A 14,990-nucleotide genomic window follows, 5' to 3' on the forward strand; every position below is an offset into this window, starting at 1 on the left:
AACTTACTTACTCCTTCCCACGTATTAGGCTTAGGTCAGGTACACCGGGGTAGGCGTAGATTAGGAGCACCAATTGAGTACGTTAGTCAATGTTTTTATGTATCTATATATTTTATCCATTTTAAAGTATCATATGGCTAAGAAACCATATCAATGCTTTTACAGTATTATTTCATAATACTCCTTTTACTGTACGCACTTTACTTCATGTTAAGTATTGCAATTATGGCAATTCATTTCTCTTGCATGAGAAAGAAGACTGCTCAATAAATAACACCTTTTATTGAAAACGCCCGTCTCTCTATTTCTCTGCACTCTGGTGAAACTAAGTATGCACGATTGACTGAGTAAAATAGCTGTCTATTGTTTTCACACGACTCTAGAGATACACTCTTATTCTGAGGGAGCAAAGTTATAATGTTTTATGGTTGTCAGAAGCTAATCCCTTCTTGTCTATCCAGGGAAGTTAAACTCCTCCTTGTTTATTCGAGAAAGTTTCTAGTGACCTTTGAGCTAGCTGGCAAAACTAATTAAGTCTATTATAGTCAGTAGAGACCTAGTCGACCTCAGTCCTACGTCTACACTGCTGTTTATATTATTCCAATGCGCAGAGCCTATTGGGAATATAGGAACTACACTACATGGCGCCCAACGTTTGATAAGGCAATAATCTAACGCAAGACACTAGAGTAACTCAGTCGTGCTTTTTCACACATACCCTTTTCCCGTAAAAACTCCAATAGACGTCTGGAGTGGGTAAAAGGTTAAAATCCGCCGGAACTTAGTAGGAAGAGATTCCTATGTATAGTTTTTGGTTTAGTCAACTTTGAAGGATACAGTGTTCCAAAATATTGTGCACCTAATCTTTGTTTCCCTTGAAACTTGATCTGCAACAAAACTTTCTATCAGTAAAATGGTGGAAAGTGAAGATGAAAGGGAGACAGCTAGAATAGCAGCTCAACTCCTAGCGGATGACACAAGTCTCCAAGAAATGACCCGAATGTTATACTCATTCCAGCAAATATAAGAAGAACTATAACTATTAAACTTATAGAAAATGGACTGACATCACGAGGTGGTACAGTCATATTCGTGGTAGAGGCCCATGAATATCGGCAGACAGAGGTATTCTATTCATGGATACACTTTCCAGCAGCAAACGCTGTAACAAAAGAATTCCACTATTACAAAATAGAGGAACCTCCGGATGAATACACTCCTTTCGAGGATTGAAATCCCACTAAATTACCAAGAGCACCTGCTCTGGTTTAAAGGCGCCCTAAAACATAAAAATCACATCACCAGGCTCGGTCCGCTAGGTAGACCAGGAGCCACGTGGCCGGTTCTAACCAGCTACACACCACATACTGACATTGAAAAAATGTCAAGTGAAGAACTTTTAGATAAAATAAAAGAATTAACAAAGGCATATAGAGAATTAGTTCAATTGGCAATGGAGGACCTAACATACCTCCAGAGATTGAAAGAAACCGATATAGCAGACCAACCATTTGAACTTGCCAGAATCATAGAAAAATCCTATGAAGAACTAGGTAGAGATAGTTTGGGAGGGAAACCAGTAAAACCCAAACTACTTGAAAATCCTGAAAAAAACATTTATTAAAAATAATCTAAACACTCCAAAAAAGAGTTGGGATGGCAATAAACAATCCACTCCCAAAGAAAAACGATTCCAGTCCAGAGGAAAGTCTCCTCAACGGAGGGATAGATCTCCGGACCAAGGAAACAAGTCTCCCCAGAGGGAGCCCTCTGAGAAGAGATACAACCTTAGAGATAGGGATAAATTGAGAAAACCTGATAGATATCAAGATATTGATACACGTCCCTCTCGACCTTTTCCGACTTCCTCACAGAAATCGGAAAGAAGAGGACGGTCAGAACACAAAGAAGAACACGTCAAGTCCAAAGAGAAGGAACCTGCTCATCAAAGTAAAAAGTTACAATATCCAAAGAAGAAGGTAGCTAGTATTAAAATAATAAAACATGCCGGGGATACTGAGGACACAATTGAAAAACGGAGAGTGGGCCCAGACAATGCTAGACAGCGCAGCAGAAGTGACAATAGCTCGCAAGATCTTGATGAATCTTCTGGAGACAGTGGACACAAATGAATACATTCAAGTGGAAACTGCAGATACCAGAGTTAGTAAACCTCATAAAATATACGAGATAACATTACCTATAGAGGGGGACAAGACTAGGAAAATAAGGGGTCTCTTTTGGGATAACCTTTCGAAAGGCTATGACATACTGTTAGCTGAGAAAGACTGGCCACCAGAGTTTGTCAGGGAGTGCCCTCATGGCGAAGAAATGATTATGCCGGCCTTCTCAAATCATATTTCAACTCATAAAAAATCCATATATGCAAGAAAATGGGCAGTAGCTCAAGCTCCTGCATTATATAAAAATCATGTAGGATGGGATGAGGACTCTCCTCACCACAAAATCCAGTTAAAAAGTCAACCCACTGCACAAAGGCAGTACCCAGTTAAAGAAGAAGCTAAAAAGCAAGTCAGGGAGATCTTAGATCAACTTGAATATCAGGGGGTGATTGAAACATGCACCTCACAAATGAACAATCCTTTGTTTCCTGTCTTCAAGCCAGACGATTCATATCGTCTTGTTTTGGACTACAGACACTTAAACTCCTGTTGCAAAACGTTTGCAGTACAAAACTCACACAGTGCAGCACTGATGAATAACATCGTGCGCAAAAAATATAAAACGACGTTAGACATCTCTAATGGATTCTTTTGTCAAAACATTGCACCTGAAAGCAGGTATTTGACCGCTTTCTCAATAATGGGGTCGCAAAAACACTTCTGTCGACTCCCACAGGGATTCAAGAATAGCCCAGGATTATTCTCAGCAAGAGTAACAGAGTTACTACAAATATATGATGATGAAGCATTATCTTATGTCAATGACATCTATCTCACAGATGATGACCTGGAGACTCACTTGAAAAGAGTGAACACCATAATACTTGGTTTCGCAGCTGAGGGTTACAAATTCAACTTTAAAAAGTCACGAATTGCCCATCTAACTGTCCTGTTTTTAGGATATGAATTATCAAGTGAAGGCAAAAGCCTAGCAGACAACTTCTTAGAGAAGTGTGCTGTACTCCAAGCACCTAAAACGCTGAAGAACTTACAATCAATACAAGGTTTCCTGAATTTCGGAAGAACATACATTCTAAATTATGCAGAGAGAGTTAAACCTCTCTATGAATTAATAAAACCTGATTTCAAACCAATCAATTGGACTCAGAAACACACAGAAATTTTAAGATCATTGCAAACAGACATGTTGGCTAAAACTAAATTGCAAACTCGCGAAAACATACGCAACCTTGTAATCCGAGTCATCCCAGGAAGATGCGGATTCACGTACCTAACCTCTAATGAGGGAGAAACGGTACCAATAGCTTACAAATCACACTTGTACACACAAGCTGAAATGAAATTCAGTTCTACTGAAAAAATTCTAACTGCGGTTCAGACTGCTGTACCAAAAGAAAGAGCCGTAGCACAGGTAAATGAATAATAATCGTAACACCAGTTCCTGCCCTAGAAGCAGTAACAAAAGCAAGCATTCTAAAGCTAAAGCACTACATCCGAGATGGATACAATGGGTTAATTCTCTTGCTGCAACAGACGTAGTATACGAATTTGATCCTAATTTAAAAACACAAGAATTTCTCCAATATGAATATGAATGTCCTCTGCCGACCGAAATCCTGCCTCTGGAACATTACGGCTGTATAATATATACAGACGGATCAGCACAACCCGCAGTTGGGGGTAAACAAGCTTACAGTGCTGCGTGCGCGATTGTTAAAGGTCGTTGGCACAAAGGAAAATTTAGACCACTGGTCACCAAAACCCAATCTCTAGGAGATTGTACAGCTCAGCGAGCTGAACTACTAGCATTTAAGATGGCGCTTGAAAATACCGATCGCGAATTCCCCACACTAATAGTGTGCGATTCATATTACCGCGTTCAGTCTTATAATGAATACTTGCAGAACTGGCTTCAAAATGGCTTCAAAGATGCAAAAGGTGTCACAATCAAGCATAAAATGCTTTGGGAACAGGTAGTTCTTTTGCAGAAAGAACTACAAAAGACTCACGTGATACATTCACTGAGTCATCAACGTGATGTTGCGGGGAATTCATTGGCTGATGAAGCCGCGAAGGCAGCTGTGCAAACGGCTTCCGTAGCTGCTATCACCCGGTCAAAAACAAAAATAGACAGCGATATAATGCAAGCTGTCAGTGCTTCAGTAAAAGATGATAGAAAAACACTCCCGAAAAGTTTTCCAGTAAAATACTCATACATAACTGATGCGAATAATGTTCCATTTGCTCAAATCCCTGGAGTGGGGGATAGGGCAATTCCAAACATGGAACACAGGTTAGGGCTAATTATAGCGGCACACGAAGGGCTGGCTTCTGCACACGCTGGTGTTTCTGCCACAATATCGTTATTAAAACAGAGATATTGGTGGCCGCGCATGAGGAAACAAAATTAGGAACTATGTTCTAGAATGTGAAATATGCCAAAGAATGAAAGTATCAACAGTGAAACGACCAGCACAGACGCCCCTTCTAATCTCGGATAAACCATTAGCATGTGTTTACCTGGACCACTGTGGTCCCTTACAAAAGGATGGCAACTACAAATATATCATGGTCGCAGTGGATTCCTGCACGAGATTAATTTGGATGTGGCCCCAGCGCTCGGCTGATGCCAGAACTGTTATAAAAGATTTGCGAGTCTTTATTGGCACATACGCAATTGGCATGCTACATTCTGACCAGGGTCCTGCGTCTAGCTCTAGGGTTTACAAGGAGGCCATGGCCAGCATGGGCATTGCATTGCGGTACTCTTGTCCCTTCCATCCTGAGGGAAATGCGGTAGTGGAAAGAAAAAAACGGGACATAAAGCAATCTATAACGGCGAGGGTGTTAGGTACGGGTGATGGGTGGGTCAAACATTTAACAAGTGTCCAACGTAGTCTTAATAATCTGCCAAGAAATTCTCTAAAAGTTCTCAGTCCGTACGAACTATTGTTCGGTACTAGAATGTATATTCAGGATCTTGATAGTCACACTTCAGTGGTAGAAGATAAATGCTTTGATATCAAAGACCGTTTGGCTGTTTTACAGGACTTAAATGAAACAAGACGAAACCTGAGTAACATAAAGTTAAAACAACAGCCAATAGCCACTGAAGGAAAACCACCTGTCCCAGCAAGACCTGTCTGGATTCCAAAGATTGGGGATCTGGTCAGAGAGAAGATCGCTGTGAAGAAGGAATTTGGGCCTTCTTACAGAAAAGCAGTACCTGTCTTAGCAGTCAGCGGAACAAGATCAGTTGTACTACCGCCCCTTGCTGGTAAAAAGGAGAACCGAGTTGTATCCATCGACCTGGTAAAACCACAATCATATGGCCAATAATAAGTAGTAGGCCCAGTAGACTCCCAAGAAATAGCAGAATACCAAAATTTGCTACAATCCAAGAGGTTCAATCTGAGAGACTAATCACATTTGATAAACCTGCAGTGAATAAAAAAGGACTATGCAACAAAGCCGTGGAACTTGCGCCTCTTGAAACCCAAATTGCAACAGTTCTTCAAGAAACACCAGTCTACAACAATGTAGCCTCAGACTATGCTAGTGAAACAAAGAAAAATCTAAAAGCAAATGAAAATGCGGAAGCAATTCCAACAATTGACAGAACTGCATCTGGCTACTTCATCAATTTCGATGACTTTTCTGATGATCCAAGTGAACATGAAGAAACGCCAGCAACAAAAACATTCAAAGACAAAGTAACTGAACTCTTTCATCAACTCAAAGCAACCTATCTGATTTCTCCATGGATTGAATTTTGGATTGTGTTAGGTGTACTTTTCCTCCTGCTTTGGCTCATCATAGTTCTTTGTTTGGGAAAATTCATTGAAGGAAAATACAGTACAATGGACACAGCAAGTCAGAACATCAACTTGGTCCTAAAGCCTCACAAGTCATCTCACATCGAGAAAAGAGAACTATCATCAGTGAACGTCACAGCCAATCCAATACCTGGTGGGGTAGCATGGGACAGAACTGAGTATGACATTTTTGGCACGATTGAGCTCTTGAAATATCCACACCAGTTTAAGGTTTCATTAAGTGACTTTGTAAAACCAAGTACTTTCTCTGATGATTGGGACTTTGAAAATATTAACAATATGATGTCAGATTTAGTAATGTCAGCACAATTTACAGAACATGATTACTTACAGGGTTCATCAAATTATGAAGAAATGTATTGCTATAATCATTTTGGTCACCACTATTTGCATAAATCTTCACAGCCTAGAAATGTTTATAATTATAACCAAAGGGAACATTGTGCAACACCGCCTAAAAGCAGCTCGAAAACAGTTTATGAGAAATTCCCATACTTCTCAGGGTTTAACACAAGTGATGCAGAAACGTTTTATTTTAAAAGATTAAATAAGACAGGAATGAAAACAATGTTGACAAATATTAAATTGATTTATTCTGAAACATTTTTTGAAAAAATGACTACATTTGGTTTTGATTTTTGGAAAAACAACGTTGAAACAAAAACCATCTGGGGTACAAAAGAATGGCAGGTCCAAGGTTTAGAAGCATTATTTAGTGCCTGCATGATCCCAGAATAAATAATATTCTTGAATGACACCATTCAACAGACATCCTGTCTTGGCCTAGCCAAGATTAAAGACTTAAACAAACCGTCTATTCCGAAGCCCTTACCTGATAGTAATAGTACTACAGATGTGGAGATAGACGTATCCCATATTCTACACCAAAACAGAACAAATCCTGATTGGAAAAAATGGTTGATCTGGCCCACAGACACAAATAACTGTCAAGATAGATTTCTGAACAAAATACAGGGGTTAAAACTGAACAGGCCAGACCCTAGATACTCCCAGAGACAACATCCAGGGATAGTTACAACATACAGTGTAGGGAAACTATGCCTCGAATGGCTACAGAAATCCACACTGGCTGAAATTAGGCAACACTTGACTTTACTTAAAGACGGTGCTGACTTGCGTGATTTCATACTGGGACCACGCAAACAGCGTCAAAAGCGTTTCATAGCGGCCGGTATACACGCTGCGTACAACGAAGCTTAGAAAGTCATGCAAATTGAGACAGCAGAAAAAATACGAGAAATTGATCGCATTAATTTGGAAAAATCACTTTCTGTGGTGGACAATGGGTTAACGACTCTGTCCTCCAGAATATATTCACTGGACAGCATTGTAATATCTGCTATTGATATAATAGAGCAGGACTTACTAATGTTACAACATGGTCAGTCCCAATTACGTTCTATTGTACAGCTTGGCTGGACGTTGCAAAATCTGCGTTCAGGCTACGTGCCATGGCGTTTAATCAACGTAACGTCATTATTCTCTATCTTTAACCTTACTGATAAACAAATCAGTTTGGCACAAAAAGGAGCAGACTATACGATTCTGAGCATTGAAAAACTTGAGAGATTACCATTGACAATGTCAGAAAGACCTGTCATTGAATGGATAATACACGGGATAATTACAATTCCGATAAACAACTTTCCAGTTTAAATATTGCCAAGAGTATATACCAGCGGGCCAGTATGAAAGGTTGGGTAAAAGCTACATCAAGTCAACATGGAAATTACCTTATACACACAAAAGTTATAATGAAAAGAAAAAGGAGATATTTCTTAGTTGTAACAATTGTAAAAAATCACTAAGCGGTACACTTCTGTGTCAAGGTATTAACTTGCATGGAGCCTGCGAAGGGTCTTCAAATAACCTTTCATGTCACCTGCACGGCACTCCTGCAAAACAGATAGAGCCATTTTTCAGACAGCTTTCCAACGGCAGCTACGTTCTTATAAATGACCACAGCTGTTGTGGCATGGTGCCAGAAAAAGCCTATCTCGTGAGCGTTAGTTCCATGGTCACTTGCTGTATGCAAGTATTGTATCCAAACAGCACTCCAGACATGGAGGCGGCAATATGGCCTTATCTGAATATCTCTTCTATTCGAATTGATACTTTAAGCAGAATGAAATCCATTCTTTTACAAACAACTGTGCCTTTGACCTCGTCTAAAGAAACGTATGATCTGCAAGTCGCAAGGACAACAGCAGAGATACATTCCTTATTATCAACAAATTGCCCCGTGCATTTCGTATAAATGTTAAGCCAAATCTTAAACATGTCAGATACCAGTGGCATCGCACATGTATTTAAGACAATTTTTTCGGGACTGTTAACACCCTTTGAAACAGTTCTGGGCATCTTTCCCAATTTTGTCCATTCTGTCTTTGGCGGCCTACCTCTACTTTTGGGACTCGTAGCAGGAATTTTATTTTTGATTCTTCTGCTCCGATATGGCAAGCCAAGCCGCAGACAAGACTCCAGCAACGATGGAAGAAACGATCCTAGCAATACGCTACCGGGACCGCATAACTAAAGTCCTTGGATTAGCCCGGCTAAGAGATCTGAATATGACCTGGTTTCTTTCATTCAGACCAATCTGGCAAGATTGCATCTTACCTGTGCTTCGATGTATGCTATGCGGAGAAGAATGCGTGTTGGACGTCTGTCTTACACAACCATCAGCATTACCAAAGGATACAGATACCTTGCTAGGTCCTGTAACGGCTTATGCATTGTGTTGTCCCCAGCGGCTGGTGACGGCATTCGTTGAGACTTCACCACTACGAGTATGTGGCAGTGGAGTACGAGATGAGAGCAGCATCACACCGGTACAACCTTCTGTGAGCATTGCTGATCCTGACATCGATGATAGCAATCATTCTCACACATGCACTGTTACAGCATTTTCAAACTTAGTCGAACTTTCACCTGATGTCGTAGACCAATTTTTTGCGAGTCTGTCTGAAATGATGTTCTCCCCTGAACAACGGGAATAACTTTTAAAACAACGAGCACACAGCGTTCCTTGAACTCTGAATTCGGCCTTCAGCTTTGATCAACAAAAGCTACTGAAAACATTTGGAACTATTTTTTCCCCTGAAATCGAAATTATATTCTTTTTCACTTCCAAAATATTTACAGTTTTCTGGCACAGAGTACACTGCTTAAAGTAGAACTATTCTTAGAGAACAGAGCTTCGAATTTAGGAACTCTAGAGACAATATTTTACCTCAGCCTCTAGCACATGTACAGCATTTTGTATAAATATGTGATGGAATGGTCTCGACCTTCTTTTCTGTATTCAGAGCTATTTCATGTGTACATTTTGCATTTCATTCAGCTGATATATATATGCATTTAACTGAATGATGACACTGCTTAATAAGCGTACAGTACCAATACTCATTTTCGTGCATTTACCATATACCATTTCAAATGCGATTTATGTATTTTGGGGTGGGTTGGAAAACACACATGCATCATTATATGTTTACTATTGCTTAGTTTTAGAAATGATGGACATTAGATCGTGGAGTGGGTGTTGTATTTCTATCTAGGACCCTAATTCGATATTCCTGATTTATGCCCTTATATGGCTATAATAAATAATATCCTTATAAAGGCATAAGAATCATATCCATATTTAGTAATAGCCCATGCAGTCCAAATATGACAAGGCTACTTCCCTAGACTCCTAGAAAGTACAACGCGTTCTTTAAACAAACCAAACCTCCAGCAACCTGGGAAATCCCCATGCTTCTGTTTTGATTTGTCCTAGAACTCCTGCGAGCACTGAAAGAACGGCCAGTTCTTAGTGACATCTTTATTGACATCTCATGTCCAACCTTACGTCAAACCCGGCACCTTTCAGGTATAAATATACCAATGTTGCCTTAAGCAAACACACAGTGGTTTGGAGCAGAGCGGCTATCTACTTGCCCGAGAGCCCAGCTGATGCGAGAGCCCACGGACGCCGCCCCTCCCTTTTGACGCACTGAGAAAGACGCTGTCTTTTTCTCCAGCCGAGAAAATCCAGCTCCGGTCTTTCCAGCCGCCCTTGCGGGTTGCTGGGATATCGAGTCCTGAGAGAGAGATACCAGACCTCCTGCTTTCTATTACCCAGGTACGGAGCTGACTAAACCCTTGAGAGAATTCTTGATTCAGATTCCTTGGCAAAACCCAACTTAACTTAAACTGCAACTTACTTACTCCTTCCCACGTATTAGGCTTAGGTCAGGTACACCGGGGTAGGCATAGATTAGAAGCACCAGTTGAGTACTTTAGTCAATGTTTTTATGTATGTATATATTTTATCCATTTTAAAGTATCATATGGCTAAGAAACCATATCAATGCTTTTACAGTATTATTTCATAATACTCCTTTTACTGTACGCACTTTACTTCATGTTAAGTATTGCAATTGTGGCAATTCATTTCTCTTGCATGAGAAAGAAGACTGCTCAATAAATAACACCTTTTATTGAAAACGCCCGTCTCTCTATTTCTCTGCACTCTGGTGAAACTAAGTATGCACGATTGACTGAGTAAAATAGCTGTCTATTGTTTTCACACGACTCTAGAGATACACTCTTATTCTGAGGGAGCAAAGTTGTCATGTTTTATGGTTGTCAGAAGCTAATCCCTTCTTGTCTATCCATCGAAGTTAAACTCCTTGTTTATTCGAGAAAGTTTCTAGTGACCTCTGAGCTAGCTGGCAAAACTAATTAAGTCTAATATAGTCAGTAGAGACCTAGTCGACCTCAGTCCTACGTCTACACTGCTGTTTATATTATTCCAATGCGCAGAGCCTATTGGGAATATAGGAACTACACTACACTCTTGAGGCATGCTCTTTGGCAGAAGCAACCCTCGCAGCGAGTGCGAGTGCAGCAACTAATTTTTTTTTAAACTACAGGAGGCACGACGGCTCCAACCTCAGTTCAGGTTAGCAACAGCAATCATCTCCCTACTCCTCCATTGCATCTCCTGCAAAACTGTTTTAATATGCCCTTGAGGGCGCACACGTGGCCTGTAAAGGGGAGGGTGTGCTTTCATTAGGCATGCTAGCAATCCACCACCTTGGATTGTTGGATTATCCAAAGTGTTGAGCAGGGCTACACCCTTGTTTGCAGGAGATGCTACCTCCCCTTCACCTCATACCCATGCTCTGTAGCTTCAGAGCACCATGCCTACATTCTGGAGCAGGAGTTTCTCACTTTGTTGAGCAAAGGGTCTGTGGAACTAGTTCATAAAAACAAGAACGGGCATGGATGCTATTCCTGTTTTTTTCTTGTTCCTAAGAAAGACAATGGCCTCTGAAGGAAGATGTTCAACATACTTTCCCTTGAACAAGTACTCTTGGCTTTGGAACTGGAAAACTTGATAGTGTTCTTTGACTTGCACAAAGTTTATTTTCATGTCCCGATCCTACTTTCACACAGGAGGACATGCAAATAACGGTAGGCTCTATCGACCAAGAATTGAGGATCCACCAGTTTGGGGTAACTTCAACCCCTGAGTCTTCACCAAGGTGACGTCGGTGGTTGGGGTCTCTGTATTGCCATACGTCGATAAGTGGCTTTGGGTAATAGGATCATTGGTGCTAGTCTCTAGTCATCTGCAGGCCTTGATCTCCTGCCCATTGACCTGAAGTTTTCATTCACATCCCTGGCCCTCCTAATGTTTCCTGTTAATCAAGTGGAGCTGGACACTGTCCAGCTCAGGGCCTTTCTGCCTCCTCAGTGAGTTAAAAATATTCAAACTATAACCGTGATGTTTTCTGAGGGAGCTTCACTTCCTGCCCTGACAGTCCTTCATCTTTTGGGCCTGCTTGCCTCTTTCATCCTGCTGTTACTTGAATTATCATTTTGCCAGATGTGTTGCAGGACTTCTTGATGAGACCATCTCACATTTGAAGGTCCTGCTTGGATACTGATTCAAGAGAAGAGGAATCTGCTGGTAGAAGCATCAGTCAAAAGAAAAATTGACTTAATTTGGTAATGATCCTTCAGGTTGATATGCCATCTAGAGGCAGATTCCTCAATGCTCCCATGCAACTCCCTGTCGTGAGGAGTGGTAATGCCAGTTTTAATAAAGTACTCATTTATTCGTAATCACGCCTGAAGGAAATTCAAAAAGTGGCAATGAATCTGCAGTGAAAGACTTGATCTGCCCTTTGTCTCGCAGATGAGTATGACACTCCTGCCCCTGGCATGTCATTAATGTCACCGCTCAGGTGTGCATTTCTCTGTTTGAGGATCTAGCTTCACAGCCTACACGGTCTTCTCGCCCATGTCCACACAGTGCAGGGTCTGTCAATTTAAGAAGTCGCTGGTGCCTCTCAAGATTAAAGTGGACAGGTCCAAGACTTCTGGGCATAAGGTGGTGGAGTTGTACTACTTTTTAAGTTTTTGGGAGAAGTGTTGGAGAAAGACGTCTAGTCCATTCCCCTATTTGACCTAGACCCATTAATTTGTTTTATAGTTTTTGGGCGTGTGAACGAGTTGGCCTACTGAAATTCAATACATTAAAAAATGAATAAACAAGTCATTTTATCACTTCAGACAATAGAATGTAAAGCAGAGTTGACCAAGTGCAGATTAAAATGATTGAGCTTTTGTTTTTGTAGTAATAAGCAAAAAATCTTAAGTATAGATATTTGTACCTTTGGTCAAAAAGGTGTCATTGATATTTACAAACCAATCCATTTTTGCACCTATTTAAAAAAGGTGCAAAAGTTCTTTCTCACACATTTTTGCAGCAAGCGTTTCACATTGTACGCACATTATTTTCCTCAAAATGATGTACTAAATTCCATGTGCTGTTGGAGCAGTTTTTAACTGGGTGTGCTGCAAATATTTTGAGCTTCCTAGTAAGCATGAACAATAATGCCAGAGGGGAGTAAACATTATAGCCTTATAGCCCGCCGTAGAGGGCTATACCGGCTACTAAAGGCCCTCTCCAGCGTTAAAGGCCCGGAGCCGAAGGGAGAGGGCCTTTAATAGCGGGTATAGCCCAGCTACGAAGGGCTATAAGGCTATTAGAACATTCTGCCTCTAGAGGGCTGAATGTTCTAACCAAAAACAACAAAGCCTTATGGGAGCGTGAGGGGATTGGAATCCCCTCAGGGTCCTTGAAGCCTTTGTTCACAGCCAGAGCTGTGAACAAAGAATCATTGGAATATTGGAGCTCCAGGCTTATACCAGCCATTATAAGCCCAGAGCACTCCATTGTTTTCAATGGAGCTCCCAACATTCCAATGTTCTAATTTAATTTAAAGACTGTTTTGTGAAGTATTGGGAAAACATAAAAATTGTGCCTGTTTTGCTTGTAGACAGGAAATCGTAAATACGAGACCTATTGCATTGCAAATGCTTGTTTTGATTGTGTGGTAAATGCCTTTGTGTAATTGAATGAAGAGTAACAACAAAGTAATATGAACTTTAAGATTACAGTTGCCTGATAACATTATAAAGGTAACAATGGTGAAATACATCCATCTTTTTTTCTTAATTTCGTAGATGTGCTGCAGATGATGGGCCGTGCTGGCAGACCTCAGTTTGATGACCAAGGAAAAGCCGTTATTCTGGTTCACGACATCAAAAAAGACTTTTACAAAAAGTTTCTTTACGAACCTTTTCCAGTTGAATCAAGGTATGTGTTTCGAAAGTAAGAATAAAAAGCTAAATGTAATTGTCATCAAAAAATATTTTCTTACGTTACTGTTGTCACCCTGTTTATCCTTGCGTTATTGTTTTGTTTCTGCTTTGTTGTGTTTCTGGCTTTACTAGTTTTTTGTTGTTGTCTTCAGTTGTTTAGTGTTTTACATGGCCCTCATATTGATATCTAGCATGGTTATGATTTTGTTCTTAGGAACTCTATCATGTCATTTCTGCATCCACAGCATATCGTAGGCATGGGTGCAGAGGCAAAGGAGCTATCAGTAGGTGCAGTAACTCCGCGCCACCTCAAACACCACCCCCACCCCCAACACTACACGAAAGCACTCTTTGTAAGGGAGGGAACTTCCCGTGGCTCCCCTAGACATCACCCTGCAATTGGTGGTAGTCACTCTGTAATGAGGTTCAAGGGATGACCCAGACCACTGATTTTTGAAATGGGGATGTTTATTCTTGCATAAACATAGAAGGTAATGGGTTGGGTTAGAATCCATAGAAATTGTGTAGGGTGCTTGTCTTTCAGAATGGCTTCTGTGGGGTTAGTCCGTCTGAATCTTCTCTTTCCGTCTGTACTCATCCTCCAGAAATGCCTTCAGGGAAAACATACATAGGGAGCAACTTTAATTTTCTGGCTTGCTCCAAGTTTCAGCATTCCACCACCTCACCGAAATGGGACAAGACACGTGAAAAGGGGTTTGGGGTCGTGACCCTTGACTGCCTGGATACAGTATTGTTGTGAAGGGAAAAGGAGCGTGGAAGATATATTCCCTTCGTATATTCGCCTGCAATTCAATCCCGCTAGCACCATGCTTTATGAGAGGGTCAGAGTTCTTTGTGCTCCCCTTGATTCCCCCGTGCAGTGCATTCATACTATGTCAGGGCAGAAAAACGCCTGGTATACCACACCAGATTGGCCTTTCCTGATCTTTAAAACCCCACTAGATAGCCCTGCGTTAGTGCCCAATAAAACACTTGCCGAAAAAAAACGTTGGTACTCTCCTGAGGCAGTGACTCTGTCCTCGAGGCATTGCGGTCTTGTCCAAGTCGCCTTTCCCTATGGTCTGTTATATGGCATCTACTCCCCCAATGGTTGTAGCCATTACTGCCAGTAGATTGGTTTCTTCTTCCGCTCCTTAGCCTCCTGGAGCTTTGGCTGTCTGTCTGACTCACTCTGCTTTGTGTCTCCTTCTCTTGGCCTCTCGCTCTCATCTCCTGAACTCCTGCGGTCCACCTCCTCCTCAAATCTCTGCTGTTTGGCGTCCTCCTCCTCTTGTGCTGCTTCCTGTTTCGCTTCCTGGTCGTGCAC

General features: G+C 41.2%; 1 protein-coding gene across 1 annotated transcript in view; it reads left to right on the top strand.

The window, feature by feature from the left end:
* Positions 1-14,990, top strand: part of ASCC3 (activating signal cointegrator 1 complex subunit 3) — a 2,002,173-nt gene that overhangs the window by 1,635,268 nt on the left and 351,915 nt on the right. The window contains exon 33 of the mRNA XM_078648375.1: positions 13,526-13,658. Coding sequence (XP_078504501.1) covers positions 13,526-13,658 — 133 coding nt within the window. The remainder of the gene's footprint in view (positions 1-13,525; positions 13,659-14,990) is intronic.

Source organism: Lissotriton helveticus, chromosome 6 (genome assembly GCF_964261635.1).
Source record: "Lissotriton helveticus chromosome 6, aLisHel1.1, whole genome shotgun sequence".
In the NCBI taxonomy this organism is placed as follows: domain Eukaryota; kingdom Metazoa; phylum Chordata; class Amphibia; order Caudata; family Salamandridae; genus Lissotriton; species Lissotriton helveticus.